This window comes from Pipra filicauda, unplaced genomic scaffold (assembly GCF_003945595.2).
Source record: "Pipra filicauda isolate LSUMZ 115617 unplaced genomic scaffold, ASM394559v2 scaffold455_size529941_pilon, whole genome shotgun sequence".
In the NCBI taxonomy this organism is placed as follows: Eukaryota; Metazoa; Chordata; class Aves; order Passeriformes; family Pipridae; genus Pipra; species Pipra filicauda.
The window spans coordinates 31919-50394 of record NW_024104593.1 but is presented as its reverse complement, the minus strand read 5'-3'; the positions used below and the strand labels follow the sequence as shown (position 1 = coordinate 50394).

General features: G+C 41.4%; 1 protein-coding gene and 1 non-coding gene across 3 annotated transcripts in view; both read right to left on the bottom strand.

Moving 5' to 3' along the window:
- Positions 1-18476, bottom strand: part of HAUS6 (HAUS augmin like complex subunit 6) — a 33623-nt gene that overhangs the window by 14971 nt on the left and 176 nt on the right. For both annotated transcript variants that reach the window (XR_005565312.1, XM_039385971.1), the window contains exons 2-15: positions 17393-17488; positions 16581-16653; positions 15463-15595; positions 14750-14897; positions 11966-12031; positions 11795-11846; positions 11425-11592; positions 10663-10844; positions 9161-9290; positions 8537-8630; positions 6734-6824; positions 3134-3197; positions 2275-2460; positions 1704-1839 (exon numbers count right to left, since the gene is read on the bottom strand). Coding sequence is in view for 1 of the 2 variants with exons in the window: in XM_039385971.1 (XP_039241905.1) it covers positions 1704-1839; positions 2275-2460; positions 3134-3197; positions 6734-6824; positions 8537-8630; positions 9161-9290; positions 10663-10844; positions 11425-11592; positions 11795-11846; positions 11966-12031; positions 14750-14897; positions 15463-15595; positions 16581-16653; positions 17393-17488 (1619 nt within the window). In the remaining variant the exon portion in view is untranslated. The remainder of the gene's footprint in view (positions 1-1703; positions 1840-2274; positions 2461-3133; positions 3198-6733; positions 6825-8536; positions 8631-9160; positions 9291-10662; positions 10845-11424; positions 11593-11794; positions 11847-11965; positions 12032-14749; positions 14898-15462; positions 15596-16580; positions 16654-17392; positions 17489-18476) is intronic.
- On the bottom strand, positions 4380-4510 carry LOC113998778. The gene has a single exon (XR_003544612.1).

Below are 18476 nucleotides of genomic sequence, written 5' to 3'. Positions count from 1 at the left end.
AACAATCTTAAAAAACACCTTCCCCCCACCCCTCCTTCCTTCCATGTTCTCCCTTCTCCCCCCCAGCAGTGCAGGAGGACAGGAATGGGGGTTCCCACTAAGTTGCTGTTTCTGCCGCTGCTCAGGGAGAGGAGTCCTTCCCCTGCTCCTATGGTGTCCCTCCCACGGGAGACAGTCCTTGATGGACCTCTCCAACGTGAGTCCGTCCCTCGGGCAGCACTTCTTCCCAAACTGCTGTCCCATGGATCACGCCTCCATGGGGTGCAGTGCTTCATGGATGAGCTGTACCGATGTGGGTCCCCCACAGGGGCCACAAATCCTACCCGGGAAAAACCTGCTCCAGCGTGGGCTTCCCTCTCCACAGACTGCAGGTCTCTGGCAGGACCCTGCTCCATCCTGGGCCTCCCACGGGGTCACAGCCTCCTTCATGCATCCACCTGCTCCAGCATGGGCTTCTCCATGGGCTTCAGGTGGGTCTCTGCACCCCAGTGGCTCTCCATGGGCTGCAGGGGCACAGCTGCTCCACCATGGTCTGCACCATGGGCCACAGCAGCCTCAGCTCTGGCGCCTGGAGCACCTCCTGCCCCTCCTTCTGCTCTGACCTTGGTGTCCACCTTGTTATTCCCATGTTCTCACTCTGCTCTTCCCTGTCTGGAACTCCTTAGGTGCAACAATCTTCTGTTCTTAAATATGTTATCACAGAGGCATTACTATCACTCCTGATTGGCTTGGCCTTGGCCAGCGGCAGGAAGTCCATCCTGGAGGCGTCTGTCATTGGCTCCACCGGACAGGGGAAGGTTCTAGCAGCTTCTAACAGAAGCCACCCCTGTAGCCTTCCACTGCTACCAAACAAACCTAGCCACAGAAACCCATTAGCAGGCTTTCATGTGGCATTGATGCCGTTTCCTCCAGTTGTTCAGAGGGTATCAGCAAACATGACAGGGAGTATTTTCTTTCATTAGATTTTGGCAATGGTGTCTTAATAAATTCTTCATCCAAGGAGAATACTACTACAGGACTGCAAAATTCATGTTTCTTTCTTTCTTCTGGTGCAGGACTGATCTACTGCTTTCAGACTCACCTCCATTATCTTCTCTTTCAGATGCAGTCTTTTTAGTGCTTTATGTGAGTTGGACAGGGACTGTAGGGGTAGGTCTGATTTTTCAATATCCCCATTATTTTCTGAATTACTTGTTACATTTGCACTGATATCAAAATCAGACTCTAAGCCTGGAGACAAGCTGAGATCCATGCTATCATATTCTGGAAGTGTCTCATCCAATACTCCCATGTAGCCAGTTTCACTTCATTTTGCAAAGCCTGCTTCAGATCTTCTACAGAAGCAGTATAATCTAGTTCCTGTGCTTCAGTTCTCTCAGTCTCTTGTATTCCAGATGTATTTGAATCTGAAGATTCAAAACCATGACTTATTCTCACCTGCTCTTGAGGACTAGATTCCGGAGAACTTAACCTGGGACTTGTTTTCTGACTGTAAATAAGATTCTACAGAGGAAAACAAAACCTCTTGAATTGAATTCACAGTATTCACATCTTATTAGGCCTACTACATTGTGTTACAGAGTGAACCATTCAGGTAACTTGCAGCTTTACTGAAATAATTCACTTTTTCTTCCTGTGCAATATGTCAACGAACTAATCACGTTTCTAATAAAGGAGCTTTATAAAAACAGTTTCAAACTTACGCAGATTTTCCGGAGTTCGCGGAATTTCTTTCCTTGTTATAAATGGGTTAAAACACAGTGAGCTAATGAGATCATCTAATGACATTCCTTTATCTTCATCACTGTCAGGTGACTCAGACATCACAGTCTTTGCAATCTGTAGGATGTTAGAGAAGGGTAAATTCTGAGAAAGCAAAACTGAAACCTCTTTATTTCTATCAGGTATGGTTCAAAATAAATCCCACTCTCCGAATCATCTGGAGAATTTGAAATATCTCAACTTTTCTATAATTTATTATTTAGGTTCACAATGACCGTAGTGTCCCACAAAATGAAAAGAGGGGACTGAAATCAGAATTCAACTCTTAAGTTCTCTCATCATCTATGAATCTGTCTTTCAAACAAGAAAGTGGGCTCAGAATATATTTAAGACATTAGTCAAGAACAGCATAAGCATGAAGACTAGAGCTATATTTACATAAGTAAAACATTTTAGCAGATGAAATGTAACTAGGGAAAATTTTTAGTGAAAAATGCAATTTATTTTCCATTTATGACCATTTATTTAAAAACAAAAAAATTTCTTCCTAACCTCTTCTGCCAGTTCATCTCTGGCTTTCTCAAGAAGGTCTTCTTTTTCCACAGGAGTCTTTGGCAGGGTAACATCTTGACCTGAATTCTCTTGCATTTCTGAAATGAGGAACTCTTCCTTTCCATTTTTTAGGATTTGCGGAGGCACAGGTTTTTTATTTCCCCCACAAGTTTCCATATGCAAATTCTAGAGGAAGATTCAGGAATTATTAGCAGTTGTAAACTCAAGTACTAGAATATTAGCATGAACAAATTGCTGTATGAATTCCAAAAAGCAATGGCCCAAATGTTTAGTCAATAAAAATATTTCAGTCTCGAATTCTAACTAAAGACAAAATATTTTTACAACTGTATTCGAAGTAGGACATAAGTAGTGACCAGGACAGGTTGTTATACACAACACAGACGATTTGCAACTCATTTGCAACTACCTCCAACACAGTACAGTGAACAATTGTGCAATGGACAGTTGTACATGCAAGTTGATTTTACAGCACTTTTTAACCCTCAAGTTTACACACACTTAAAGAAACGAAGTCTGACCACAGCTCACACCAAAAAGACTGTTTCAGCAAGCAGGGAATCAGTCACACACTTTATGTTACCCTGGAAGTCAGGTGCAGTGCACCTCTTTTCTCCTGCCCTATTTACAGTTTTACAGGACTGACTCAGATGGGTAAGAATACTGCTAAAAAAAAAAAAACAAAACCAAAGAACACACAAAACCAAGCCTACCAAACACACAACCACAGTAAAAAAAAAAAACAAAATCCCACAACCCTCTCCCAAAAAGTCTAGGCTTTGATCAATATAAAAAGTACATGTCCTAAGTTTAACTTATTTGAAAGGTAGAAAATTACATTTTTGATCAACAGGTCTCTGTTTTCAGGTGCTTCCAACAGCTTCAACAGCACTGAAGAGATCCTTGAGGGGGAGAGAAAGAGAGTGTAAAAAAAGAAAAAAACCCACACCAACAATTTTAGAGACAAATTAAACTTGTGGAATGCTGTAGTGGGTTTCTGTTGCTGGGTTTTGGTAGCAGGGGGGGCTACAGGGGTGGCTTCTGTTAGAAGCTGCTAGAACCTTCCCCTGTCCGGTGGAGCCAATGACAGACGCCTCCAGGATGGACTTCCTGCCGCTGGCCAAGGCCAAGCCAATCAGGAGTGATAGTAATGCCTCTGTGATAACATATTTAAGAACAGAAGATTGTTGCACCTAAGGAGTTCCAGACAGGGAAGAGCAGAGTGAGAACATGGGAATAACAAGGTGGACACCAAGGTCAGAGCAGAAGGAGGGGCAGGAGGTGCTCCAGGCGCCAGAGCTGAGGCTGCTGTGGCCCATGGTGCAGACCATGGTGGAGCAGCTGTGCCCCTGCAGCCCATGGAGAGCCACTGGGGTGCAGAGACCCAACTGAAGCCCATGGAGAAGCCCATGCTGGAGCAGGTGGATGCATGAAGGAGGCTGTGACCCCATGGGAGGCCCAGGATGGAGCAGGGTCCTGCCAGAGACCTGCAGTCTGTGGAGAGGGAAGCCCACGCTGGAGCAGGTTTTTCCCGGGTAGGATTTGTGGCCCCTGTGGGGGACCCACATCGGTACAGCTCATCCATGAAGCACTGCACCCCATGGAGGCGTGATCCATGGGACAGCAGTTTGGGAAGAAGTGCTGCCCGAGGGACGGACTCACGTTGGAGAGGTCCATCAAGGACTGTCTCCCGTGGGAGGGACACCATAGGAGCAGGGGAAGGACTCCTCTCCCTGAGCAGCGGCAGAAACAGCAACTTAGTGGGAACCCCCATTCCTGTCCTCCTGCACTGCTGGGGGGGAGAAGGGAGAACATGGAAGGAAGGAGGGGTGGGGGGAAGGTGTTTTTTAAGATCGTTTTATTTCTCACTCTTTTGCTCTTATCCTGTTAGTACTAATTTTAAGTACTATCCTCACTTTGAGTCTGTTTTGCCCATGAAGGTAATCAGTAACTGACCTCTCCCAGCTTTTGTCTCAACTTATGAATCCTTAGCTGTTTTTTTTTCTCTCTCCTCTGTCTGGTTGTAGAGGGGAGAGTGAGAGAGTGGCTTCAGTGGGTGCCTGGCATCTTAAAAGGCTGTTACATATTGTATGCTCCGTATCTGTCCGTTACGATTTCCCTCAATTCGTCCCGGTCATCAGAAAGCAATTTTACTATAGGGAGAACAATGTGACAATTAGGGCAGATTTAGCCCTACTTGTGTATCAGCCTCCCAAAATTAATAAATTAATAAACTTTGCCCTTGATTACTACACAGAAAAAGAGGGATTTTGCAATATTTTTGTAAACAAGTTTTCGGCATTCTGCAATCAAAGATAACTAAAAAGTCTTCTGCACACTTGACATCATTCTTTCTCCTAGATATTGTATTCTTTGTCTGAATCACTTCCAGCATTCACAGGTCTGTTCCTATACAAACTTGTTGATATTTAACAATCCCCTGGCTACCAAAGACTTCAGCCTTAACACTTCTAGGGAGTTTAGTGCTAATTTCATAGCTCTCAAAAATGCAGTCCTCACTTGTTAGGAAAAGCACACCTTAAAATCTTAACATTTGCTGTTACCTGTCTGTAGAATCAGAAGACAACAAAAATCTATGCCGTATGAAGTCACTGAAAGAAATCCAGAATTTAATTGTTAACTACTTTGACAATCTCTGAGACTTATATGCAACTACTTCTGCTGATGTCTAAGAATCATATTTCCAATAAAGGACAACCTTCCTTTGCTAACTCCTGTTGTGGGTTGACCTTGGCCAGATTCTAGGCACCCACTGAAGTCGCTCTGAGCTGGGAGAGGCAAAATAGACTCAAGGTGGGGTTAATGCTAAAATTTATTACTAACAGGATAAGATCTAGAGCGAGATATAAAACAGTCTTAAACACACTTTCCACCCACCCCTCCTTCCTTCCATGTTCTCCCTCCTCCCCCTGCCACAGTGCAGGGGGACAAGTCCACCCCTCAGGCAACAGTTCTTCCAAATCTGCTGTCTCATAGGTCACTCTTCCATGGGCTACAGGGGAACAGCCTGCTTCACCATGGTCCTCACCACAGGTTACATGGGGGGCCACAGCACTGAGTTGTTCCCCTACTCTGTGGGGTTCCTCCCACGGGTAACAGTCTCTGATGGACCTCTCCAACGTGAGTCCACCCCTCAGGCAGTAGTTCTTCCATATCTACCATCCCAAGAGTCACTTCTCCATGGGGTGCACGGGGGGCTCTGTACCCCAATGGTCCTTCATAGGATGCAGTCCTTCATAGGCTGAGCTGTACCGATGTGGATTCCCCACAGGACCATGAGTCCTACCTGGGAATAACCTGCTGTGGTGTGGATTTTCCTCTTCAAGGGCCACAAGTCTCTTGAAGGACTCTGCTCCATCCTGGGCCTTCCATGGGGATAACGGCCTTCTTCCATACATCCATCTGCTCCAGCATGGGCTCGGCTGCACCACAGTGCGCTGCCCCGGCCCCATCCACCCCTCCACAGGGGCTGCTGCTCAGCTCGGCCGGCACTGCCAAGAGTAGCACGGGCGGCTCGGCTGGGGCGCCAGTGCTTGCTCTGGGCTAGGTGCTGAGAGGCCCAGGCTGGGCTGCCGCTGCCCACCCCCCCACCCCCACAGCGGGGGAGGCGGCAGGGCCACCCAGGAGCATTGGTCAGCTCTCCCCTGGCTGGAATTCCTCTGTGCAACAAACTTGTTCTTAAATATGTTATCACAGAAGCATAATTATTGGCTCTCCCTTGGCCAGCAGCAGGAAGTCCGTCCTGTAGCCAGCTATCATTGGCTTCACTGGGGGGAAAACTTCTAGCAGCTTCTAACTGAAGCCACCCTATGTAGCCCCCCCCCACTACCAAAAACCCAGCCACCTCAACCCACAACACTTCCTTTCTCTCCTAGTAGGAAACTTTCAAGTATCTGTAGGATTCATATTATGAAATACAGAATTATTCAAAAGGTCATGAAACGTTCCTGGACTAAGCAAATGACAAACGGGCAAAAAATTTTAGAATATCATTGTTCTGTGTTCTATCCTTCACTGGTAATATAGTAAGAGTAGTTACAGAACAACGTAACTGTAACTCTCAAGAAGAGTCATAAAAAAGTCTTGTTGAGGAGGTTTAGCCTAAGAAACGAAATTTTCTGTTCTCTCCACCCACCTCTTAAAGCTTGGAACAATATATTTAAAAAGTGAGATAAAAACCTTGCAACTTGGCTGCTACGCATCCTATTCCGGAGCAACTAGTTGATCAATCAGTCACCAGCCAGAGAAAGCAGCAGTTACTTTAGGCCTATCTTGCTAAATTAGGTGGTGGTGACATGTAAGAAATGGGCTACTGAAATATTCCACTAAGGTTCAAGACATTCAAAATATTCAAGTCCAGCAAATAAATTTCTTTTTTTTTCCCATTGCTTTTTTATCATTTTCTCATTAAACATACCATTTTGGTGGTGATGATGACTTATCCATCATGGTTTCCAAAGCTCCCTCATCTTTCTCACAAGGTTCTTTATTAAGAGAGTCAAAAATACCTAGAAAAGCAAGTAGAAAGTTTTATTATTGCTTCCATTTTCTTTGTGCAGGCTTTCCAGGTGACATGACTGACTCATACCACTTCTGTAGACTACTCACAGAATGGACTTTATGAAACTCTTCAAGAAAAATAAATTAATATGTAAGCAGGACAATGTTATCATTCCTTTTGCTCAGGTACCACCTGTAGCCACAGATGCCACTAGTAGCCAGCTCTTTGTGTTGTTCCTGAACACATGTTCAAGAAGAATGGTACTATCTGCTGCCCTACATTATCAATCACACATTCCACCTTCTTCCAAACTACACTCCCAGCCACTTCATTATTAGCCTCACCTCTCCACAAATGCATCAGTTGTGTGGCACATCAACTACACAAAGCACAATTCCACTCATGTTTACCCCAACTGCATTAATTAATAAATATCTCTCATCCCTTTTGCTGCCTCAGTTTAAGCAAGGCAAAGCACACTACAAGTAAATGTTTTGCACATTATCAGAGGTACACATACCTCAGCTAAGGACCTTCTAGAATAATAAATACTAATTTTAGCACATCTTTAATGAAAAGCTGATGTCTCACTAGTTCTCTACTAACCCTAAATTTCAGCTTCTGCAAAGACAAATGGCATTTCCTGTTGCATTCACCTCAACAACACATCCAAAATCCAAGCTCACTTCAGGTTGTTAGGTGAGGTTAATTTTTAGAGCTTACTATATCAACAGGCAGAAAGTCAAGTTTTCTTAATGGCTGGATTCTCCAATTGAGCATCTTAACCACAGAGTAGAGAGAATGTCACAGACACAGTCTGTTTCAAGCTTTTGGATATTACCAGCTCACAGCATCATTGCACAATCTTTAAAATTTTTAAGGCAAACTACCTTCCTTCCATTTGCAGATCTGTGGCCTTTGCTTTGCAGCTTCTAGCCTTACCCACATATCCTCAGACTGCTGGAGAAGCACTTTCATCTTTGTAACCAAAAGGATCTTCTTGCTATTGTTTTGCACCTTGAAATTCCAATATGCCTCTGCTATGCCATTTTTCCTAAGAGGGACTGCAAGTGACACGACTCAAGCAGTCTTCCCCCTTGCTTTGTAACTTCTAACTCTACTAGGGACATCAAGCATTTTGTAAATAAGCATTACCCAGTAAAATATAATCAGCCTATCAGCTGATTAGCATGTACAACAACCATGATCAAAGTGAGCTTTGATCAACACTGGTAAACTAAAGACTGGAAGCACCAAATAAGGTCCTAATCAAATGGCACAGTTACTATGGAATTATTTCAGAATGTACTAGGGAAAGATACTTACCTGCAAGGACCCCTTCAGTTTCTTTTCCTATGTGACCAGTGGGGAAGTTTTATCTTCTTTCTTTCTTTCTTACTACTCCTTCAACCCAATATCTTTACTGAATGTATTTTCTAGAACCCATGAACCTTTGTACACATAAATCTGTCTCAACATCATTAGTACAAGAACAACAAAATATCAAACAGCTCAGCACTGGGTTTTTGCCAAACTTCAGAGGATCTCCCAGACAAGACAAGGCTGAAAAATTGTGACAAAGAGTCATTCAGAACCAGATTAACACAGACTACTATAGAATATCTGCAAACACAGGCAGGGAGCCTTTTTGACTCCAAGTAACTTTTAACAATTGTGGCAGTGGGGGAGAAGAAAAAGAAGCTTCTCCCTGTCACTCACCTGAAATTGATGCTAGATATTGATGAAGGTCACTGTCTTTATCTTCTTCTGGAAGACTAGGAGACTGGGGTGGTGAAGCTGTTGAACTAGGTTCCTTTCAAAATGAAGGAAAAGGTTACACAAGGAGGCTGAAAAAATCTGCTTATCAACAGCAATTAACAGATAGTTATTTACAACAGCTTTTATGCAAATCAGCTCTCAGACTCAACATGAAGCTTCTCTCTCTGCTGGGTAGCCAGGCAATGGTATAACCTTTGAGTGTCAGAATGGAAATTTTTGTTCGTTCATCAAGCACACCACTCTAGAAGGGAAAAACAGAACTCGGACTGAGAGCACACAAATGCTCAACTTCCACAGGGGGATGAACAGAGACAAAACCAAAACCAATCACTTCACTCTTACACTGATCTACTATCTTGACAAGATGGTTCCATTCCCCCATCTCAAGTGAAGACACAGCTGTCATAAAGTCAAATGTATTCTCTTTTAGAAAGACTTCATAAAGCATAATCAGCTATTCTGCACTATGTAATGCCCCCAGCCTCACATATAAAGCTTAAGTGTAGATCTACATCCTCCCTCACCTTCTCTTCCCCAGAATCAGATAAACTGAACACCACTTACTAGATCCTCTTTAAAGATTGAATTAAAAGGATGATGGCCAAGAAGTGTTTTCCACTTCATTTCCCAGTCTTCCTCTTTTCTAAAAATAGATTCACACACTGAAACACAATGTTGATGCTCTCTTTCTAGCCTGTAACATATAAGCATGGAAAATGGTAACACATCTGTTTGTGGAGATAACAATTCTGCATATGGTAACACATCTGTTTGTGGAGATAACAATTCTGCATAAAGATGTATTATGTGTTCTCCTTATTCTGCAAAACCTGTCATATGTATGAACTTATTCATGCATTTGTGCCTGTACTAAGAACTAACTGAAATTCACAACTGTCCTAGTTAGAGCAGCCAGGAGCAGTTCATCACTGTTTAGGTGTAACCCAAACAGTGTATTCTACACCCTCTATGTCATTTCCCAGGAACTGTTAACAATAGACCATTTGCAGCAGCTGCCCAGAGCACACCTGACTCCTCAGGCTATAAGCTGGGTGTTAAGAAGCCTGTGAGATAGGAGGATATTCCTATCCTCACACAAATGACTCCCCTCCAGGGACTCATTAGCACCTCCACACCCAGCATGAGGGGTCATGTCTGCTAATGGGACATCAAGGATTCCAAAAATACCTCACGACTCACAGTCACCCACTGTGGAACTCCCTGCCCTGGGGGAGGTACTGGGCATTCCCACTCGAACCTGAGTGTATATCATCTTGGGGTTGTGGGACTTCTGGGCCCTACTCATTGGATCCAGAGGAGGATCAGAACCTCGACCGGACTGTGACCACCACCCTTGACCAGACTGCAACCAGCACTCTCACCAACAGGTTTTCCTCCCCTCTTACTTTGGACTCAGGGGGACCAGGTGGGGCTCAGCACAGGGGCCAACAAACACCATTCTGTTTGCGCCCCAGGGTGCTGGGTTATACATCTGGGTTTTGTGGGTTAAAACCAATTGTTTGTCCGTATAATTGTATTTATTGTATTATTGTTATTAAATTGTAACTCTGATTTATAATCTCTTTTGAGTTGAGTTCATTTCTCCTGCCAGTTTACCTTTAAACCAGCATAACAACCAAAAAACTGGCTGCTAGGTATCCTTATGTTTTTGCACCAGAATTATATTTAAATACATACACAAATGAGATACACTCTTTAAACTTCCCTAAGCTAGGTTCAGGTAGAAGTTTTAAAAATCTCAGAACCTATTAACATAACAAGAAAAAAAAAGTAAAAATCAGATCAGCTAGCAAATGAGGTTCCCAGGAACAAAGTCTAGAATATTAATGAAGCCAAGACAGAAAGCTGAAGTTACTTAGAGAAGAGTCTCAATTAAAACTTATATAAATAGTCAAGACAAACGTTAATTTCCCAGAGGCAAAGGAAAATGACTCAACCAAATGTCTTTCCTATAAGTAACATTTTTCTAGAAAAGTCTCCAGGGTAGTTAGACATGATCCTAAGATTTAAGAACACGGGACCAGAAAAAATTTGCCAACAATTACCTCTTTGTGTTCAAATTCTGTAATAATTTATTGCAAGATTTAACCATGTTCTCAATCCTGTGAAGTTCTTTTAATTCAGACTGACAGTGTTCATCTCTCAACATCCTCAAGGTTTCATTTAACACGTGCATGACTGCTAAGAACTTCAATTTTCCATCTTCATATACATTTTCTGTAAAAGTCTTGAAGTTTAGCAAGCAAGAAAAAAAATTAATGAACAGTACCAATATCAGAAAGTTATGTCTTCTGCAGTAAGAGCAGATTGATTCAGTTCCTGATTGTTTCATTTGTCAAATAATGCATTCTAGATTAAACCAATATGAACCAAGGAAACTTCAACCAATGAGGTATTCCGTTTAACCACTATCCCAAAAGCTGTGATACAAACAACACCAATGACATAATTGAACAATACCATATACTACACACTGGAAACAAAAGCAAAAGTTAAAGCAATAGTTAAACCAGTCAACCTAGTTTTAATGTCTAAACAACAAAAAAGTCAAGTACTAACCAAGTAGTACTAACCAAGTACTAACCAACTACTACTTATCAATGTAGCTACTGAACCAAAAAAGTTAATGGGTTAAACATAACAAATACAAAAGAGCATTATAATCCTAACAAGTTTTTGCATAGACTACGTATTTTACGCACCCTTTAGCAATCATCTCTTATAATCCATGAAGTATTTATTTTTTAAGGTATCTAACTGCACCCCTGGGGACTAGAAATTTAGCAAGAAGAACAAAAACTACTTACTTCATCATTTTCAATTCTGTGAGCCAGCAACCCTGGAACTCTCAAAACAACATCAGTTCCATCTAAAATACACTGATGCGCACAATTTTCAAGTATAGAATCCACAACTTCCTTATCCTTTTTCAGAGATGTAAGCATTTCCATTATAAGTGTCCACATACTGCGGACCTTAATGGGCAACACAAAAACGCTATGTTAAAATGTTTGCCATAATATCTATAATGACAGAGTATCAAAACAGTGTAAAGGCAGATGAAGGGGCCAGCATACTCAGAGGTAGACAAGGGGAAATAAAAGTATCTGAGAGCAGGTGTTGCAGAAACATCAGAAGAAATACAATACACTGTCACAGCAGAAACAAAATCCTCACCTTTTCAATTCTCTCAACTGTGTCACTTTTGTTTTGGTCATTTTGTTTCATCCTATATGCACATGCAAAACAAAAGTTCAAGTGGACCATAATGAAATTACAGTTCCTATTTCATAAAACTGAGCAACTAAACAATTTTATATATCCTAACTTACAAGGAAAAACATTTACCTCAAAGACTGTATCTGCATAACTGCATATTCAGACTCTGTCTCTTCTATTTCTTTAACTAAAACCCTAGGAAAAAAGTTAACAGTTACCACAGGTTTATCAGAATTACTTGCAGCCACTAACTAATCTTGCTCATTCTTTCAAAATCTGCATACTGAGATACTTGTGGAATAATGTAAAAAAAAAAAAAGTTAATAAAACTTCCTTACCATGACTTCATGTAGAATTAGTGTCAGGAAAGCGACTAAGATATATATAAATTAAGCAATCAAGCTGTCTCAATAGAATGGTTTCTATTAGACCCAACAACTATAATGAAGTTACTAGAAATGTACATTATCAACATAAACCTCCAAACATATTCATCAATTGTACCACATACCTCAGTTTCAAGACCAGAGAACAGAATATGGGAGTACAAGCAGCTGGACCACTTAAGTTCTTTTGCTGAAGCACTTTTATTGACTTTTTAAGCATGTAAAAACAGTGGTCTGATTTTCAGAAACACTGGGTGCCTAATCATGCTGAATTCGCAAGGATCTTCAGAGTTGTGATCCCTTGTCAAGAATGAAAAAAACTATAAAGAACTGTATTTTTGAAGGATATCATTATGCAATAGCAGTAATGTTTCCCAAGCAAGGTCGCAGGAGATACAGAATTATAGAAATCAGACAAGTTCATGAGAATTTGACCTCTGGAAATTGTATTGCTGACCCTTCCATTGAAAGCAGAGCCTTTAGTTATGTTACTCATGGTCTTGTCAAGCCAAGTCTTGAATATTTCCAAGAATGGAGATTCCATTTCTCTGGGCAACCTTTTTCAGTGTTTAATTGTTCTCATATGAGACTTTTTTTTAATCCAGATGGAGTTTTCCCCTACGTACCTTGTGCCTGTTGCCTTGTCCTGTCACCATACATCCTTGTTAAGAGAGTACCTCCATCTTCTTTACAACTACTTTTTAGATACTGAAATTGTGATTAATCTCCCTGAGCATTGCCTTTCTCAGGCTAAACAAACCAAGCTTCTGCAGCTTTTACTCATGTGTCAAGTTCTCCAACCCTCTAAACACTGTGGTCCTCTGCTAGTATCTCTCCCATCTTTTACTCTCCCCTCAATCGGGCAATCAAAACTCAACATAGTATTCCAGGTGTGGTGATAGAATTGCCAACCCCAGCCAGCAACTAAGTATCACACAGCTGCTCACTCCCTCCCCACTTCCCCAGGTCCAGCAGGATAAGGGAGCATCTGAAAAATGGTAAAACTTGTGAGCTAAGAACAGTTTAATAACTGAAATAAAGTAAAATATTGTAACAACAGAGATGTAAAGCAGAAAGAGAGAGAGGAATAAAACAAGAAAAACAAGTGATGCACAATACAATTGCTCACCACGTCCTGACCAGTGCTCTTTTCCACACAGCATAGCAGGCTGCTGATCTCCTTGGCTAACCAGGGCACTCTGCTGACTCATGCTCAGCTTATGGCCCCACACTACTCTCACCTCCAGTTCTTAGCAGAGCTACTTCCCAGACAATCATCCACAAGCCTGTGCTGCTGTTGGGAACTACTTCATCCCAGGTGCAGGAGGTCACACTAGCCTCTGTTAAATCTCACACAATTTTTGTTGTGCAGGTCTACAAACGCAGCAAAGTCCCTCTATGTAATGCCTCCTCACTGCAATGTATCTCCTTTCCTCACAGTTTGGCACCTTCTGCAAGTTTGGCCAGTTTGCATTCAATCTTGTCATCCATATCCCTTAGGAAGACACAGTATTAGCCACAGAAGAACTCCACTCATGGACAGCTACACCAGTTACAACTTTGAGGCACTATCACCCTTTGGGCTCACCCCTTTAGCTGTTCTGAAATTATGCCAGGTAAGTATCCCTGCATGCTTGGATGATTCCATCAGGTAGCAGTGAAACCTTCGCTGCGCTCTCTTCTTCTATCAGTGTTTTGTTGCTTCTTTCACCATTGCTTCTTGGAATAGAGACTGGGCTACTGACTTTAGCCATGCACACCGAGGCAAAGCACACAGTATTTTAGCCTGTAAAACTTTTAACTTATCATTTCGTTCAAGGCCAGCTGATACCCACCATGAGGTCTGCCTGGATGCTAAACCCTCAGATCTTGATCCAAAGCCATGAAACATGATTAGTCCTCTTGTGCGGAGCTATGCTACGTGCACTGTCACTGCTCTTTTACCTATAGTGCAACTCATTGTCCTTTGCTGCCATTTATTGAACAGCTCACAACTGTCCATGACAGTGCTCCAGTCACAAACTATCCCACACCGATCCTTTAAATTCCATTGATACACAACTCTGTGACTGCACAGAAAGTTCCAGGTCTTCCATAAAAAAAGAGTAATAAATAGCATACTTTTGGTGAAATAATTAAGGTTCCTGTAAACAAAATATGTCTCACAATGACTAAGCAAAGCCAAATGTTTCATCCTGAGACAGTTATATTTTAAAGATATGACCCTTCAAAAGTTAAGAAATCATAGTGTGCTATACATGCAGAATTCTCTGATCATTTTAATGCCCTACTGATCATATCTTCCAAAATACAGCATCTCCTAAATGAAGAACTAATTTCTTTAGACTACTATACTTCACAAAAGATCTACAAACAGTAGAGCTGTCAATTAAAAGATGTAAAGGGGGAAAATATGGGAGAACTCATGAGGTAAAGCAGATGTAGCCTCCTCAAATCCCTTCAAAAACACACACGCATTAAGTCAGCTTTTATGAAAATACTAAATTTCTTTAAATGCATTACTTACTGTGCTTTTTTCCCATATTCTTGAATAACAATGTCTTCCTTTTGAAGAATTTGCAGCAGTTTATTGTATCCAACTCTATGTCTTGCTTTTGCAATGTCCATGTCCTCAGGTCTCAACCTTACAGCTTCAGCAAAAGGTATACAAGTGCCTAAACAGAAGTTCATGTTTGGATGACATCATTCACTTTTAGCAAATGGATAGCTGCTTAATCTACCTAGTTTGAACTGAAATGATCACAAATCAAGATGCTCGTTTTACCTGGACTGAAATAGAGCACGCAATGTACTGCCTTTTTTGCCATTTTTTTTCTGTTGTATATATCTTCATTCCCTCATTCTCTTTCTTTTTTCTTTAGGTTATCAAAACAATACAAGATGCCTAGAATAGACAGGTCTGATGCTTCAGAATTCATCAAGTTCTGAGGAAGAATATGGTATAGCAAGCCAATACTTTTGGACCAAATCATTGCTTGTGTAGCCAGTGGTGTAGAGCATCGCATAGATGAGCCTTGGAACAAGACCCATAAAGCAACAGAGAGCAAAACAATCAGCATCGTTCTATCAGCAGTAGCTCTACACAAGGGCACAGGACGCTGTGAAAGACTGAACTGAGCAGCCAACTCAGAACTACTTACAGCTCTTGTCATACATTAAAGACCGACAGATGTACAAACACAACAAACAAAGCATTTTTATTCTTTCATTACAACTTACCTACAGAGAACTTTTTCATGTCCTCAATCATTACATATCTTGCAAACCAGTAGACTAAGTGAACAAATTTAGGACCAGTAGGAGAAAGCAGTGATGAAGGTGTAATCTTTGGAAGACAGCTTTTCCCTGGAGGCTAGAAAAGTTAAATTGTTTTAAACACAGATGTAATCTAAGAAATAAAGCATAAACAACAGCTATCAAACACATAGCTGAGTACCAAAACACTACAGACTACTTGCTAGCAAGCCTGATGCAAAGCTAAATGACTTTGCTACCACAGCTGACACTTTCTCTAGTCAGCAGAAGAGAACAAAGCCTTTTTCAATATTCCTACCACCACCCCTAGTTCTGTACACAAGACAGCTTCAATGCAAAGACTGAAATTAGTGTTGGATAAATGTGAGAAATCGGTGCCTTCCTAATTGGTAATCCCTATCTTTGAAAACACATTAAAGTTTTCTTTCGTATTTTCCACTCAAGTAATTAATTAATGCAGTTTTACCATATTCAAAGATACTGCATTGCTGGCTTACACTTTGTCCATTATTACTAAAAAATCGAAAGTTTTGCAGTATATAAAGATGTAATTTCTAGAACAATTATTAAAACAAAGGCAGCATAAGAAGGTAACATAATAACCAATGATACCTGAAGCAATCAGTTTTGATTTATCTTTTTAAAAAGCTTGCCTTAAATTTTAGTCCCTTTTCTTATATACAAGGAAAGACTAATATTAAAGTTTTTCATGCATGTGAAACAGCTTTCACAATAAACACATTCCCAGGCAACTTAAACAAACACCTCTCAAGCTGAAGGAAGTCATTCTCACCCAGAGCTAAGGAACTCTCTAGACTTATGTTTAATTAAATACCATTACCCAGAAGCAAGCCACAGAAGTTTTAAGACCTAAGATTAGGTCCCTGTCATCTAAATTCCACAATGCCACAGTCTTTTCTTCAAAGAAGTCCAAAATAAACTATGTGAAAGAACACACAAGGTAAAACTGAATTCTTTGATAAAAATCCTTATTTAAAACTCTGATTTAAAGGAGTTTTCTCAAAAAAAATGAGGTCACAGAAACCAGCACAGCATCAACTTCCACTCTTCATGATACTTACTGATATTTCTCCTAGCCAGTTACAGCACTGCTTCCTAAATTGAAGACTGGTTTCCACTCCCAACACATAATTCCTTTCCATTTAAAAAGGATGAGTGAAAAAAAGAAAAAAAAATTCAAAACATGTTCAAATATCCAGATACTTAATTAACCATTATAAAAACAAGACTAAGACAAAGATTTCTTTTTATGCCTACTAGAGGAGCCAGCAAATGAGGGCCATATATCCTAGACCAAGAATAGCTAAAAGTTTGTTAAATGACAATGTTTTCTTTCCATAAGTTAACTACAGACTCTTTCAGAGACAGATTAGTCTGCAGCTCTTTCTAACTTAGGATAAGGGAAGAAGAAGAACAAAAAAGGGGTCATAACTGACCATTTTCATATCACTAGTCTTCCTCCTGCCATGTCTTCAGATGCATAAGCTAAAACAGCTCAGCTATAAGAGGAAAACCATTTAATAAACATAGGGTTCTTGCCATGCTGAAGATCCTGGCAGCAATCCATAAATGGGAAATGTTACTCTTTGTTTGGTCAGCAATATGAATGGAAAAGATAGACTACTTTGCAGCTATTAAGTTTATATCAAAGTTAAAAACTTTGATAAACCACGTTTCAGATACTATCAGACACAACTTTAATTATTCCGAAGTTGTGATACAGAGTAGCGATGAAAAGGAAACAAATATTCTGACTGTATGCTCTTCTTCCACAGTATTCCCCAAGTGACCACTTCCCTCCCTCCAGCAAGAGTATAAACATATTCTTAATTAAGGGCAGAGCAGTAAATAACCTCACAAGCCAAACACTTACCGAAAAGTTTCTTGTGCACGGTCCTTATCCAGCTTAGTAAACAAGAAGAGGGCAACGACAGCAAACGCTTTGGGGTTTGGTTTATCAAACATGTGCCTAATACACAAATAAACAGCCCTATCAGAAGTAGTTATGGTGACAAATTAATAGAGCATTTTTACTGACCACTAAAGATTACAAAACATTAGGTTATATTAAAGCATTACAAATTATACATTGAATACTTTGTTATTTGTGTGTAAAAGTATACATCGTCCAGCCTATTTAACACAGGTGAAATCCAGGGCTGCATCAAAAGCATGGCCAGCAAGTCGAAGGAGGTGATTCTCCTCCTTTGCTCTTCTGAGATTCCATCTGGAGTACTGCATTCAATTTTGCTGCCCCCAACATAAGAAGGACATGGAACTGTTGGAACAAGTCCAGACTAGGGCCACGATAAGGGAACTGGAGCACTTCCCCTATGGAGGCAGAGAGAATTGGGCTGTTCAGCCTAGAGAAGAGGAGGTTCTGTGGAGATCTCACAGCAACCTTCCAGTATATGGAGTGGTCCTACGGGGAAGCCAGAGAGGGACTCTTCATAAGGAACTGCAGTAGCAGGACAGGGAGTAACGAGTAAAACTTGAAAGAGAGGAAATTTAGGTACAATATGAAAAAGAAATCCTTTATTGTGTGGGTGGTGAGGCACCAGAGCAGGTGGCCCAGGGAAGCTGTGGAAGCCCCATCCCCGGCGGTGTTCAAGGCCTTGAACAACTTGGTCTAGTGGGAGGTGTCCCCCTGTCCGTGAGCGAGGGGGTGATCTTCCAACTCCTTGACGCGCTATTATTCTATGAAATAATTCCGGTGAGAGCGTTATCTTTCAAGGCCAGTTTTGAAAACACGCGCTAGGGAGCCGCTCGCCTCGCCTTCCCTACGGGACTGTGCGGGGGAGCAGCTCTTATCATTCCTGGGGTTCATTTTTCGGACAGAGGTAACACGGACCGCGGTGGCACTACGGGCTTTTACCCTGCGCTACATACTGTCAGAGGCATCGGGACCCTCGGTGGCTAGGGCGAAACGCTCCCGCCTCGCTCCAGCCGAGCGCTCC